The 17,135-nt window shown below is 33.5% G+C and overlaps 1 protein-coding gene across 1 annotated transcript in view; it reads left to right on the top strand.

Annotated features, from left to right (window-relative positions):
* Positions 1-17,135, top strand: part of LOC145283556 (heat shock 70 kDa protein 12A-like) — a 467,888-nt gene that overhangs the window by 337,221 nt on the left and 113,532 nt on the right. The window contains exon 6 of the mRNA XM_080132440.1: positions 15,217-15,419. Coding sequence (XP_079988566.1) covers positions 15,217-15,419 — 203 coding nt within the window. The remainder of the gene's footprint in view (positions 1-15,216; positions 15,420-17,135) is intronic.

The raw sequence follows: 17,135 nt of genomic DNA on the forward strand, positions 1-17,135 counted from the left end.
CTAGTTTCAGAAACTCAAATAACATGGACGCTGAACAGGTCAGTATAACCTCTAATTTCAGGGAACAAAATGATACCGAACAAACACAGCATAGCCATGATAACTATCAAAATAAAAAAAAAAAACGAAGAAAGAAATGGACAACAAAAGTCATCCTGAATATAGATATGGAGGTTATCGGAAACGAATGAAAGAACTATGGGACCTAGCCAATGACTATCATACGACAGAACAAAGAATTGCGGACCAAGCCAGACTGATACTCAAGAAAGGTTGGCTCTCTAAACTAGAACTAACAGAAATTCAGCGAAAAATAAATGATGAAACTTAACAAGAAGCATCCTCCAACGAAACCGCACGTAGAGAAACCCCACAAGTTGAAGCCTCACAAGTAAAAACACCAAAGGCCGAGGACCAACATAGAACGAAGTCTACAAACGTGGAAACCGAGAACAATAAGACAGAAACTAACAGAGAATAAAGCAAATAAAGCAAATAAAATAATACAGCTGATGAACGAGGAAAAAACAAAGCTCCCATCGTTAAGGAATCAAGTGCAGAAGAAATTAAAAATAGAAACAGAGAAGGTTAACAAGCTCCTACCACACATCCCAACAAATACAATGACAGACTTAAACAACCTCATTTATGCAAGCGCCAAAATGAATCTCAAATCAGAAAAAAACAACCGGGGACAAGCGGACCGACGAAACCGGGATGGGAAATAAGATTAGAAACTCAAATACACAAACATACACAAGAAACCAAATGATCAACAGGAAGAAAGCAATGTGAAGAAAACGGAATATTGGAAATATAACTGGCAGGGAGAGGCTAAACAAGAAACATGAAGAACTGGACCAAAAAATAAAAGCAAAAGAAGCGAGGTTGAGACGATATAGATATAAATGTGAACAATGCAAACAAAACAGAAAATTTGAAACTAATGAAAGCCAATTCTACCAAAAATGTGAACGGAGGAAAAACAAAAGCAGAACAACCAAATCCGACAGAAACAAAACTCTACTAGAGTAATATATGGGAAGAGCGACAAGATCACAATAGAAATGCCGAATGGCTGAAAGACATGAAAGAAGAGTTACAACAAATAGAAGAAGGAACAGCGAATGAAATCAGCAAGGAAACCCTAAAGAAAACCATAGAAAAAATGGCAAACTGGAGAGCACCAGGGCACGACAGGATACATGCATACTGGTTCAAAAAAATTCACAACCTTACACGAAAGACTAGCCCAAAACCTGAGAAGATGTATACAGGAAGCAAGCGTACCAGACTGGATGACAAAAGGTAGAACTACACTGCTACAGAAGAACACGGAGAAAGGAACCGTCCCTAGCAACTATAGGCCAATCACGTGCCTAACCACCACGTGGAAGATACTGACAGCACAACTGAGGGAACAAATCTACCACTCCCTGAATAACCGTGGACTCATCCTCGATGAGCAGAAAGGATACCAAAAAGGAAAAAGAGGAACACATGACCTGCTATATATAGATCAAAAGATCCTAAAGAAGGTAAAAAGGAGAAAGAATTTAGCCATGGAATGGATAGACTACAAAAAAGCGTACGACAGGATCCCCCAAGCATGGATAATAGAATGCCTAAAAATGTATAAAATACCAAGCGGGATCACCAATGTAATAGAAAATACAATGAAAGCTCTAGATATATCTAAGGCTTTTGACAAGGTATGGCATGAGGGTCTCCTCAACAAGATTAGATCATACGGTATCACTGGTAGAATATTTAACATAATTAAATCCTTCTTAGATAAGAGAAAAATCCAGATTGTCCTCGACGGTCGTACATCTAAACAATATGATATAAATGCGGGAGTGCCCCAGGGGTTTATCCTTGGACCTCTACTGTTCCTGATATTCATAAATGACCTCCCCGACAAAATTGCCTCTGAGATGGGTATATATGCTGATGACACAACACTCTATAACAGACACGACAGGGAAACAAATGAACACATATCTAAAGAAATGGCAGAAACACTAGAAGATGACCTCCAATCTCTAGTGCAATGGGGACAAAAATGGATGGCCACGTTCAATGCTGCCAAGACTAAACTAGTTTCATTCAATAATTACAAGAAACCTTCTCTACCACCTATAGCAATGGCCAAAGACTCTTTATCTAAAAGCGCATGTTTTAAACTCCTCGGCCTAACGTTCAAAGAAAACATGAGTTGGAACAATTACATCGAGGGCATTGCCAGGGCCGCTGCAAGGAAGGTGGGCTCTCTCTACCGTGCTAGAAAACTACTAACACCCGAAAGTATCCTGTACCTCTATAAGGCAACCATTCGCCCATGTATGGAGTATTGCTGTCATATTTGGGCTGGTGCATCGGCTACTAGTCTCTTGCTCCTTGACAAGGTTCAAAAGAGAGTTGCAAATCTGATAGGCCCTGAACTGGCATCTAAGCTTCAGCCTCTGTCCCATCGACGAAACGTTGCATCCCTCTGCCTGTTCTACAAGTATTATAATGGTGAATACTCTGACGAACTGCAAGCACTTGTGCCCCCACGACGTGAACACCCTCGACAGACCCGACAGGCTGCAAAATCCCACCCCTACACTGTAGAAATCCCTAAATGTAAAAGATCTGTCTACTCCAGTAGTTTCTTCCCCAGAACCGCTAGACTTTGGAATTCCATTCCAGGTCCCTGATTCCCCAACTGTACTGACGTGCAGAAGTTCAAGTGCAACGTGAACCAACGTCTTGCTGCCCAAATCCCTAAATAGTACCCCAGTAGTTGTTGCCCCTGTTAGTAGCCCCCTACACCAAAGTGGCAATGTGCTTTGTATGGGGTGAAAATGTAATTAAAAAAAATGTAATAAAAAAAAAAGAAAACATGGAGACTGGAATTGACAGCTTATGGACAACACATAACAGAAATTAACATACAAAGAGGCATCTTCCAAGGAGACTCACTATCATCACTACTGTTCATCATAGCTCTAATACAGAGGAAAAAATGAACCACCTGATGTACATGGACGATCTGAAACTTTTTGTAAGGACCGAAAAGGAGTTAGAGACACTAATTAACACTACCAGAATCTTCAGCCAAAATATCCAAATGGAATTTGAAATGGAAAAGTGCGCACGACTAGTTATAAGAAAGGAAAAACTGGAAACGACAGAAGCATGGAACTACCAAACTAAACAGAAATGAGGGCACTAGGGTAACAAGACGACTATAAATAGTTGGGAATTCTGGAAGCGAACACCATCAGAGCAACAGAAATGAAAGAGAAAATTGGAAAGGAATACCTCAGGAGAACAAGAAAACTCCTGGAAATGAAATTATATAGCAGAAACCTAATAAAAGGTATAAGTACATGGGCAGTATCACTAGTAAGATACTCTGGACCGTTTATAGGGTGGACAAAAGAAGAACTGAGACAACTCGACCAGAAAACCAGGAAACTCATGACTATGCATAATGCATTACACCCAAAGGACGATATTGACAGGCTCTACATGAAAAGGAAAGACGGCGAGAGAGGACTGATCTGTATAGAAGAATGTGTGCAAAACACTGAAAGGATAATTATGGCAGCGAGAGACACTGAAAAAAACAACAAAACAGAAAACAGAGAGACAAATGACAAAACGAGAAAAGAGAAACGGGAAAAGAAACTCCACGGAAGATTCATAAGAATGACAAAAGATGAGAATAACGAAAACACCTGGACATGGATGCGAAAAGGACATATAAACCGAGAAACTGAATCTCTAATAACTGCAGCACAAGATAACTCGATAAGAACCAACCATATCAAAGCAAGAACCGATAAAACACAAGAAAAAAGCAAATGCAGACTCTGTGGACAAAGAGACGAAACGATAAACCATACAGTAAGTGAATGTAGCAAACTGGCCCAAAAGGAATACAAAAACAGGCATGACCAAGTGGGGAGAGCGGTGCACTGGGAGTTGTGCAAACGACTACATTTTGAGCGTACAGACAAATGGTACAAACATAAACCCGCAACACCACTCGAAAACGAGAACCACAAAATCCTATGGGACATGGACATACAGACGGACAAACACATCCAAGCAAGAAGACCAGATGTCATAATAATTAACAAGAAAGAAAAATCCTGTCAAATCGTAGACTTTGCTGTCCCAGCTGACCACAGGGTGAGTATGAAAGAAAAGGAGAAACGAAGCAAATACACAGAGCTAGCCAGAGAGTTAAAAGGGATTTGAATGATGAAGAAAATCAAAATAGTACCGATAATAGTAGGAGCACTAAGAACAATTCCGAAAAACTTCGAAAAAAGAATGTCAGAAATTGGAATCAGAGGAATAACTGCAAAAGTACAACGACTAACGACAATGAAAACGACTGAAATATTAAGGAAAACCCTTGAATGTGGAGAATAATACAAAAAGACAATATAACGAATAAGCGTTACAGGGAATGAAGAACACCGAAGCTGCATATCTACAAGTTCTACACCTCCACTATGCATCCCCCTTATAGTTTCACCACCGCTCTTCCCAATAAAAAAGTGACACCAAAGAGCTGAGAAGGGTCAAGAAGGACTGAAAGACCGAGGAGAGAGCGCCAGTCAGACCTGAGTTGGACAAGCACAAAGAGAACTGGGGCTTTGGGGAGGCTTAGTGCCACTCAAATTCCAGTATAAACTAATGGCCACTGCCGATGAGAAATCAATGGTAAGAGGCTGTTGCGATGATGCAAATTCATTTGCAAATGCTATCGAAGGAGGTCGAGAGAACTGGGCGTCTGGGGAGACTTGTTGTCACTCAGCCTCCAGAGAACACCACAGGTTTCCAATCAAATCGTTTGTTGACTTGTGTGAAAGCTCCATGTGAGCCAATAATAATAATAATAATAATAATAATAATAATAATAATAATAATAATAATAATAATTGAAAAAATGAAAATTTAAACCTTAAATAATAAACAAATGTTGGTGTCTCCACTCATGTGCGTGTGCGTGTATATATATATATATATATATATATATATATATATATATATATATGTATGTATGTATGTGTATATATATGTTGTGTGTGTGTTTTACTATATCAGCTTACATGCATGATATTATAAGCAATATATATATATATATATATATATATATATATATATATATATATATATTAGTGATGGGACGATTCCAATATTTTCCCGATTCCGATACAATTACCGATTCCGATTATTTATAAATATCTGAATATTTAACTTTGAAATGCTTTTTTCCAGATAAGTTAAATGTGCATATGTTTCTCAAGCGTGAAAACAAATTTGTGGGCAGGGGATCTATAGCTTTAAGCTTTAATGGTAATTTAAAATCAATAAATATTTATTATTAGCATTTTAGCCCATCGTTGCTTGGGTGTTTGGAGGTGTATTTTGAACAAAAAAAAAAAAGTGGTCGTAGGAAGGCAGGCTCAAACCCGTACCATGAAGGAGGAAAACAACGGGGAAAAATGTGACGTCTTTGCTGTTACGACCAACGCCAAACCGGAAGTGACTTAGTTTTAAATTAAGGCTAGACAATCGAAAAGAGGGGATGACTTTCGAAAATATTGGCGAAAAAAGCGACCCTCCCTGTAGAAAAGTGCCCAGTTGAGGGCGAAGAAATTAATGTTTTTAGACAATTTTTCGGTATTTGTCGTCTGAAGGGTCGAGCTTCAAAACAATACTGATCATGTGAAAATCTGTCACCTCTGTTTTAGGCAGACATGCAAACATACATACATACACTTATATATTGTTAGCTCAAATTTTCGACCCAAACCAATTAAAAAGCTTGCCCTATCTCTGAATACCCTTTATGAAAAATTTCAAATGTTTAGACCCGAAATTATCTGAGTAATTTGGTAGAGACCGCAGAGGTCATTTTTTAAAAACTTTGACAATTTCCCACACTCTTTATCTGTGCCTGCACCTAAACGTAGATTCCATGAACGGGTCTTCTTTCTTAGAACTGCTCTCCTGCGGAACTCTATTCCGTTTGCCTGCTTTCCAGCTGACTACAACCTTATTGTCTTCAAGTCCAACGTGAACAAGTTCTTATTGAACCGCCCCTCCCCAAGTAATCCAAGTTATAAAATTCCCACTAATGTTTAATACGCTAAAATCACAATTACTAATGTGTACCCATTAACCCTTATCCTCGAGTGGCCTCTGGCCTTGATAAGTGGTAACCCCCATGTAAAAAAAAATAAAAATATTTTTCAAGATATCACGTTCAAAGTGATAGATGCATCAGTAAAAATTTCCGAAAATGATTGAATATTTGTGTATCTATCCCTGGTTCGGAATTTTTACTTATGCATCTATCCCTATGAACGTGATATCTTGAAAAAATATTTATATATAGCTCTAGTATTGCACTATTGAGCTCCTTAATGAGCAATTTACGTTATTTATTCATATGTACTCACTACCCCAAGTAGTTCAATTACATATAAACATAATATATATATATACTCACAACTTACTTTCTCTCTTTCTTTTACCCCTCTCTCTCTCTCTCTCTCTCTCTCTCTCTATATATATATATATATATATATATATATATAATTATTTTATTTACTCACATAAATTAATATAAGATATTATTTTATGCGTAAATTTTCAATATTTTTCTTCAAAAGTGCTCAATACATAGGTAGTGCTTAGTAGTAAGTTATGAAACACGGAATATTCTGTGTAGTTTAACTTGCCACATATATTTTCTTAACTTTCTATGTATATATTTATATAGTAAATGAAAGACAAATGTCTATATTCCAAAGTTCATAATGTTGACCATCTTATAATTTATTCTTTTAATTCAGTTGACATTTACAATTCTTAACAGTATCTGTTTCGTAGCACAAAATCAATCGCTTAATAATAATTATATCAATTAGTGAATCTATTTTGTCCTTAACTCTCCAGAAGAAATAGCAACATTCAATCCATCAAAAGAAAAAAAGTGCGGTTTGACATGATTAAAATCCAAAAATTGGAAAAGAATCTGTAAATACCTTAAAATAATAACACCCTCATAAAACTAAAATCTAAAGTTTCGCATGGGTTCGAATACCCTATATATTAAGTATCATGTCTGTAGACCAAAAAGCTGACAGAGGAGTCTGGTAGGCAAAATTGTTTAAATATATATATATATATATATATATATATATATATATGTATATATATATAAGCATACATAAATATACATAGGAAATGGGTGTGTTTTTACGCAAATATTACGCAAGTCTAAATTATGTAGAATATCTGCATGAATGTAATTACACGTGATAGTTAACTAAAGATGATCATCCCATAAGAAAATACTAATAGGGAATAAATTAAAATAATAGTTTAAAAGGATATACAAATTAGTTAGATCTTTTGCTAGTGAATGCAATTCCACGACACATATATAACAAAGTTGTAGTTTGTTTTATGTATATACTCTTATAAATTTTTTTGTGTGTATTTCAAACACTTTTTCTGTTTATTTAAAAACAAAAAAAAAGAGATTTTAATATGAATATCAATGCACACACACACAAACAAATTCATAGGAGTATATATATATATATATATATATATATATATATATATATATATATATATATATATAATGTGTACGTGTACATGGTGTATTTTAGAGGTGGCGAACTTAAATTAAGAACTCTATTTTCTTTAATTGCAGATTTGGCAGTTATAGGTTATTTTGAGTTTAGCTTGGTTTAGCAATGTAACATGAAGAAACCGAGCAGCGTTTCAAATATTGCAAATTTATTTTGAAAATCATGGTTCAGTTCGAGCAACACATCGCGCATTATTCATCGACAATCAAAGCGATTAATTAGAGAAACTGAATCGTTTTCGCACTAAATTCACTCTTAATGATAGTACCCATCCTTTAAGGTGTTCAGTGCGCACAAGAGAAGCAATTGCTTCAGTACAGCGTAGTGTTGCTATGCTGCAAATGTGTCAATTTGTCAACATGTAGAACAATTAGACTTGTGCTCTTCGATTTTATGGGAAATTTTGCGTAAAGATCTTGGTTTGTGCGTTTACAAGATTCAATTTGTGCCGAAGTTGAAGCCAAATAATCATCGTTCATGACGTAGATTTGGTGGATAAGCCGAAGGAAACACTGCTATTAATGCTCAATTTTCCTTTTCAAAGTTTTCTTTAGTGATTAAGAAATCTTTTGGTTCAATTTATATGTCAATAAACAGAATTGCTGAGTTTTGAGCAATGATAAGCCACAAGTTATGATCGAAAAACCATTACACTCAGTGTTTTGCCCGCTTTACGGGCTAGAGGACACGTCCATGTGGCTTCAAGGATGATAAAGGTCAGGACGTAACAGTCAAAGGCGAGCGATACAGAAAAATGATTACCAACTTCTTCGTGCCGCAAAAGCAGTAATTTCGCAGACATATATTTTCAGCAGTTATATTCCATACAACGCACGACACGATTAATTTAACGAAATGGCCACCTAGTTCGTGCGATTTAACCTATTAGATAATTTTCTATGACGATATGCAGTTTCATGTCTACGCTGATAAACCAATAGACCACTTGTAAAGCAACATTCGATGTGTTATTGTCGAAATAGAACCACATTTAATACGTAGAGTTTGTGAAAATTGGATCTCTAGATCATATACGCACGAGCCACGGGGGGCATACACCTCTAATTGTGTATAAATTATAAATGCCAAAGCAAATCTTTGGAATAAACCACGTATTTATATAATAAAAACACCCAATAGGTGGGTGTATGCGTGCCTTGTGGTGGTATATCTATACATTCTAACGGTTATAATGATTTTTAAGTTAATAACTCAGAATTCACACACACTGTACACGCACAAATACACACACAAACACCCACACCCACACAGACATACGTACATCACAATCACAAATTCACTCACACCAAACACACAAACACACGCACATCAGGCACAAACACATAACAGAAACACATAACACAAACACACACACCACATGCAAAAACACACTAACAGAACCCGCACCGCACACGTACACGCACAAATACACACACTCACATTATACGCACAAACATACACAATCACAAACGCACACACCACACCACACCCACAAACACACACACGCACACACAAACACACATACACACAAACATGCATACACAGACATAAACACACGCGCGTGAAATAAGAAACATAACTCTGCTTATCACAGGTTTAAAAATTCCGTCAAACAGAATAACCATGATGCGACGAAACAGCCTTTTGTCTGTGCATGAAATCATATTACTATATAGATATATATTATGTTTAATTCTAATTATTGATCCACATATAAAAATATAAAAGGCAATGTTCGTATGTTTTTGTCATAAAAGAAGAAGCAAGTCACGTTGTTGGTATTTCTACAACGAAAAAATTGGCAGATAAGATTTCATGAAAAATCTTTTTACCATTTCGGAAGAAAAACAATTTGATAAAAAAAAAAAATTCAATTTGTAATCTAAGAACGTTTTTTCCAATGACATAAAATGGAATAAAACATAAAATGGTGTAAAAAAGGTAAAAAATAAAGCGCAGCAAATAAGATTAAAATAACTTTATTTTTTGAGGATTCCACATTTTAACAACTGCGTTGTACACGTACAATATGGTTTAACAACGTACACATTGAAGTTGTCATAGGCAAAGAATATATATATATATATATTTATATTTTTATATTTTGTGTACAGAAAGTTGTTAGTTGAGACAGATCATTGGTACCGTCGGTTTCAAACCCGATAATAAGGCCCGTTTAAGGTATCTTTATCTAGCTCTCTTCAGCCAATATTCGTCGAATATCAAATTTCAAGTCTGTAGACTAATAATTGACAGAGTTATTGCGTAGGGAAATGTACACAAACACACACACAGACAGACACTTTACACTTTCATAGATATAATAGATATAGCGGGAGAGAGAGAGGCTGAATAGATAATAAATAATAGAGATATAAAAATAAATAAAGTATAGAAAATATTTGGTTGGTTGTTTTTGTTTTACGGCATATCAACCCTTTTCAGGCTATTTAATGCCGAATCCAGTTATTTTTAAGAAATTTTTTTTAATAGAATATATTTTTTTAAAAGTCGGTTTCTATTTAACCCATAGTTGGGGCTTTACCACTCCGGATCAGAGTGGATATGGGAGCAATAACAATTAAAGGGTGGCTCCACACTTCCCCATGCCCGCAAGCTGGGGCCTCACCATCAGATATAGTTTAAGGTCATATGCAGTACCGGAAAAATATAAAAAGAATACCAGAGTGAAATAAAATGTAAGTAAAAGTAAAAGTAAAAATTCATGTCAAAACTTTAGAAAGTCATTATGAACGAAAAATAATTTTTTTTTTAGAAAAAGCACAATTCGCGGGAAGGGTTTATATAAATAAATAAAACTCTTTGAACATTGAAGGATTTCCAAGTCGTTTTCAGGATTCCAAATCTCTCCTTACAAAACAACCAAACCAAAAATCATGAATAAATATTTGAACGTATAAAGAACTTGAAGCGTAGTATGTTTTGCTCTCGGCATTTGCAGTTCTTACTACGACATGTAAATGTCGAAACGTTGATCGATCAGCGTAGACTCCTTATGATGGTTATATATATATATATATATATATATATATATATAATATAAATTTATATATATATGCTTCAAAATAATGAAGTGCAATAAATCTGCTGGTATGCAAATCCAATGATTATCGGTCTTACAAAATATTATTGGATGCACTATTTTACATAAAACTATCCCTGCTAAATGAAAATTGCTCAATATACCAGACAGAGCAAATCTATACATCTACTCATAAGAGTAGTGGTTGATGGACAGAAATTAGAGATCCACAGTATTAATGTTGGAGTCTCTCAGGGATCCATCCTGGGTCCAACTCTCTTCCTGATCTACATCAATGATCTCCCAAAAACACATACTTAAATCGTTCCTTGACATCTATGCCGATGACACGATCATCTATGGCAACACATCAAAGGCCGTAAATAACATTACTGATCATGTTGTCTCATTATCTACTTAAAACTTATTAACCCTTTTTCTAAAGTGACCGCCAGGCTTTGATAAGTGGTGACCCCACCCTCTAAGTAAAACCAAAATATAAACAATATATTTGTGTGTCCTTAGTCACGTTTTTTTCTCTTTTTTCTTTTCATTGTTTACTGTCTTTTGCACTGCGCGATTTCCGTCTTCTTTTTCTCCGCAGTTTCGTCTGATTTACTTTCTCCGTCGTTTCCTTTTTTCCGTGGTGGCTGCGTTAATCCCCTCTATCTTTTTATTCATGATCGTGTCATCATTCATGTAGTAGCCGTCTATAGTTGTGTATATAACATCCTTTTAAGTAAGGAAAGAATATAAAAATTACAAAACATATTTTTAAAATATATAAAAATTACAAAACAGATTTCTAAAATGCATAAAAATTACAAAACAGATTTTTAAAATATATAAATATTACAAAACAGATTTTTAAAATATATAAATATTACAAAACAGTTTTAAAATATACAAAAAATTACAAAACAGATTTTTAAAATATATAAATATTACAAAACAGATTTTTAAAATATATAAATATTACAAAACAGTTTTACAATATATAAAAATTACAAAACAGATTTTTAAAATATATAAATATTACAAAACAGATTTTTAAAATGCATAAAAATTACAAAACAGATTTTAAAAATATATAAATATTACAAAACAGTGTTTTAAAATATATAAATATTACAAAACAGATTTTTAAAATATATAAATATTACAAAACAGATTTTTAAATATATAAATATTACAAAACAAATTTTTAAAATATATAAAAATTACAAAACAGTTTTAAAATATATAAATATTATAAAACAGACTTTTAAAATATATAAAAATTACAAAACAGATTTTTAAAATATATAAAAATTACAAAACAGATTTTTAAAATATATAAAAATTACAAAACAGATTTTTAAAATATATAAATATTACAAAACAGATTTTTAAAATATATAAAAATTACAAAACAGATTTTTAAAATACATAAACATTACAAAACAGATTTTTAAAATACATAAAATTTACAAAACAGATTTTTAAAATGTATAAAAATTACAAAACAGATTTTTAAAGTATATAAATATTACAAAACAGATTTTTAAAATATATAAATATTACAAAACAGATTTTTAAAATATATAAATATTACAAAACAAACTTTTAAAATATATAAAAATTACAAAACAGATTTTTAAAATATATAAATATTACAAAACAGACTTTTAAAATATATAAAAATTACAAAACAGATTTTTAAAATATATAAAAATTACAAAACAGATTTTTAAAATATATAAAAATTACAAAACAGATTTTTAAAATGCATAAAAATTACAAAACAGATTTTTAAAATGCATAAAAATTACAAAACAGATTTTTAAAATATATAAAAATTACAAAACAGATTTTTAAAATGTATTAAAATTACAAAACAGATTTTTAAAATATATAAAAATTACAAAACAGATTTTTAAAATATATAAAAATTACAAATCAGATTAAACTTTTCGAAGTTTATTTTAAACTAGTGATCCGCCCTTGCCCGGTCGTCAACTGCGCTTCAATATATCTTAATTCATGTAGATTTCGTATTTATTATTACAGAGCAATCTCTATTGCATACTATATTGCACCTAATACATAATGCTGATTTCCAAAGTTAAAAAACGACTAGGATGCCTTCAGCAAGAATATAAACCGAAATATTTAGCTCTCCAGCCGCGTTCCCTAACATTTGAGCAATGAACAGATAGACAAGAAAGATATAAAATTAAACAACTTCAAGCTATAAATCAATTTGCAAATGCGCAAAATTAATAGAAATCTTTCGACAAATTGAAATCGTTTCAACTTGCCGACATATTTCTGTACACGTTATCCTTTAAGTGTTATTCATCCATTGAAATAAAGATTTTACTCGTTATTAACCATCCTTTGTGTATGTACTATTTCTTGTTAATTTCAGTGTCATATGACCAGCAGTTAAAGCGTTTATCGGTTAAATATTTTCACACAGACACACGGGCACACACACATATATGTACTGTTTTATTTATATAGATAGAAATATTCACGGTTTACAAATACAATGTCACTTAAATTTATGATGGAGAGATACAAGATTTTCTATTCCAATTTGCATTTTAGACAAATGAATGGATAGTTAGATGCTCGGACAAATATTTCGATATAACATGTCAGAACAGACAGACAGGCAGACAGATCGCCGCTAATCTTTGTCTTGGGCGATTCTCAACTTTTTTTGTGAGTTTTCCGGCATTTTGTTAAGCGCCCTTCCGTTTCAAGTTCTATCGACGACTCAAATATAAACACATCGGTCTTTGCTCGATATCCGTGATTTCATATCAACAGATGCTCCCATACTGCTTTTAGTTTGGCACCTCTAATATTAGCTTCGTCTTTTTTATTATATAGCTCAACAATGCATCTGGTCATGGTAGCTCGCACTGACTCGCCTGTGTCCAAATTCGTACTAGCGCACGTATCATACATAACTCCATTAGCTATGTGATAATGATTTCTTTAATTGCAGTTAAATTTTCATTAAAAGGAAACAACTTTTTCAGAAATTCATTTCGTATGAATCAAATGATTCCATTGTTAGCATTTGTTTCATTGGCGGGAGATTAGAAATCGATGTGCGAGATGGAAGACTCCGTTCAGTCTTGTATGACAATGGATACCCCTTGTAAGGGTAGCTTCACACGAAATTATGAGGCAAGGGTTACGCAATCATCAAGTACATCTTTCTTGAATCGGCACTGTTTGAGTAAAATGGCAAGGAGGGGTTCAGAACGACTGGAAACAATGCCGAGATAAGATAAGCGGAGAACGCATATAGCACCGAGAATTCCCAAATGGTTGCCCATTTTAGTACTGACTAGGCTCAACGTTGCTTAACTTTGGTGGTCTGATGGGAAACGGTGTATCAACGTTATTATGCCGTATGTGAGCAAGACAAACAAGCATAATGTAACTCGTTTCTCTCTTTAGTTCGGCTTACTTTTTCTTCTTATTTCCTTTTCATTTATTTCCTGGCGTTTTTGGCGTCGGATATTCGACATACGATTCGGACGAATAGAATACTAAAAAGCAAATAGCTTTAATTGCTATCCCTTTTCACTCTTCGACTTCGTTGAGATTCGCCTTCTTCATCACTTCAAAATCAAGTCTGTCTTGAACCTAAAGTATTTTCTAACCAATAAAAATCGTTTCAAACTAAAAATAGCGACCCGTGTTAAAGTATACACGCCTTATAAAACAGTGGCTTATTAAACAGAAATTCACGGTTCTTATAGGGACAGGTGCGACACGACGCAACGTGCCTGGACTCTCAATATAAATAATGCCTATTCTAGTAGACTGGAATGCGCACACTAAAATTTGTTTAAGCTTGCTGATATATCTCCAGGGACCACAGAAACCACAAGGTACACTCAAACACAAACACCTGCAATAAAAGTTTGAAACAAATTTTGTGTCTACTTCTTATTTAAGAACTTTAAAATTATCGACAAACTTTGTTTTTTGAGAGTATATTTTACATCTCTGTAAAATTGTTGATGTTTTGTTCGTTAATTCATGCTTTCTTGTATTCATTCCAAAATTACCGTTGTTGAGTTAGCACTTACAAACTGGTGACCCATTCATAACATTAATATTTTATCAATCTTTTTCATTCGGAAATTTTTCTACATGTATATTAATTGTTAACACTGTTCTTGGCAATTTTCGAAGAAATTACTATCACCAAAATAAAAAGTTCCGAAACCAGATACTACACTAAAAATTTAAATGATACTAATAACAAGAGTCTTCCGTCATGAGTTTTCAGTTACATCTTAGAAATTACTAAACTATCTCAGCAATACTGGATCCTAAAGTCGAACACTCATATCCAACTTATAAAAATATGACGTTGTTATGTGATCCTTGAATGGATAAGTATCCATTTAAGGATCACATAGCAACGTCATATTTTTATATTTTTATATTTTTATATTAAATACATGATTTTGTGTTGTTCTCTTTCAGGTGTCGATATGGAATTCGAAAAATTGCTGAATTCCTTATTTAGTAAGAAATTTGTCGACCAGTTCAAAGCTGAGCGTCCAGTTGGTTGGATGGATCTGATGATTGCGTTTGAGTCTCGCAAACGTTCGGCGAGTCCACACAAGGACACGCCGCTCAATATTTCGTTGCCTTTCACCTTCATTGACTTCTACAAGAAAATCAAGGTACGTTCTGTTTTTTTAAAAACGTTTATTGCTGAATATGAATAAAGCGATATTCACATAACAAGATTTTGATTTATTTAACTTGCATCAGTTTATTCCTATTTTTATTAATGGCGTACACACACACGCACACACACACACCCACCCACCCACAAACACACACACACACACAAACAAACACACACAAAAATACACACGCACACAAACACACAAACACACACAAACATACGCACACAAACACACACATACATACATACATTGACTGACTGCTTGTGCGTTGCTAATGGCTTAAATTTGAGTTTTAAATGAAAAAGTCAAGTATCATAGTGAAATTGTGCTTTAAACAGAAATATCCATTTCAAACGCACGTATCCCATATCAAAGAACCTACTATTGAAATTTCGAACGGAACCTTCATTTTAATCCACATGGGTAGCTTGTTCTTGTTCTGCAAGTAATTGATTTCGTAGTACCGCCCGTACTAAGGATTGAACTTTCAACCTGCAGAACACTGCCATTTAGAACACTGCCATTTAGAACTTATTATACTTAGCACGTTTATCCGTTTAACACGAAACGTTCTTAGAATGACGTCAAAGATGAAAGCAATAGTCGGAATAATGCAAATAATAAGAAGTGTCAATCCTAAGCTGAAAACAGTTAGAAACCTTTTTCGTTGGACTTGATAAGTAGTGACCATGGAGTAAGATAATATTTTAAGCGGTCTTAAAATAGAAATTAAATTTCCGAAGACTCTTACTAAATTGATGTCGAATGCAAATCGAATGTATTTAAATGCTCTTTTGCTCATATTATGTCCTCTAAAATCCTTCTAAATGTCACAAATCATAGCATTTGCAGAATATTAATATATTGATATGTAATTACTATTGTTATACTTTCCCAAAATTCAGTGCCTTCAGAATTGTCATGAAGAACTACCACCCCATTTTATCCCCTTTGCCAAAATATAAATTAAACTAAATAGTATTTCGATCGTTTATGCGTAAAAAAATGTTATAATAAAATTCATAATTATCAGTTAATCAGTTTATGAGTTAAATATCTGGATACAAATATATAAACATATTCACATACCTAACTTATACATTTATGTATATATTGAATTCGATAAAATGTTGAAACCTTAAAAAGACGATTAAAAGGGCTGCTAAGGGGTAAAAATTGATAAATTGGTACTTGCGTTGGATCACTGGATTTTTACCTTTAAAAATCTTGACAAGCTGGTCTAATGGTTATCGTACTTCATTCACTGTTTTCAGGTTTTGGTTTGATCTCAGCTCGAGTAATTTTTTTACATACAATAAATGAAATGTTTAGAAAAACATAATACTCGCATGCACATGTCTCGGTTTCTTTCCTTTTTGACTTCATATTTTTAAAGCAATTTAACGATACGTTAAATACCGGGCAACGTCTTCTAGTATATATATATAATCTCGGAAGTCTTTTTTACCTTTAAAATTATATAAAACCCTATTTCATTTTTATATTTATTTTGTTGGAAAACTATTTAGCCAGTAAGTCATTTAATCACCTGCAATCGCTGCATCAGCTTGCTTTCTTGAATTCACAATAGTCCGACTGTTATTTCAGGGATCATCAGTTGTCTATCATGAAACTGTTTCGGGTATATATATATATATATATATATATATATATACGTATGTATATATATATACGTATATATATATA

This window comes from Euprymna scolopes, chromosome 8 (assembly GCF_053919585.1).
Source record: "Euprymna scolopes isolate OS-2025 chromosome 8, ASM5391958v1, whole genome shotgun sequence".
Taxonomy (NCBI): domain Eukaryota; kingdom Metazoa; phylum Mollusca; class Cephalopoda; order Sepiida; family Sepiolidae; genus Euprymna; species Euprymna scolopes.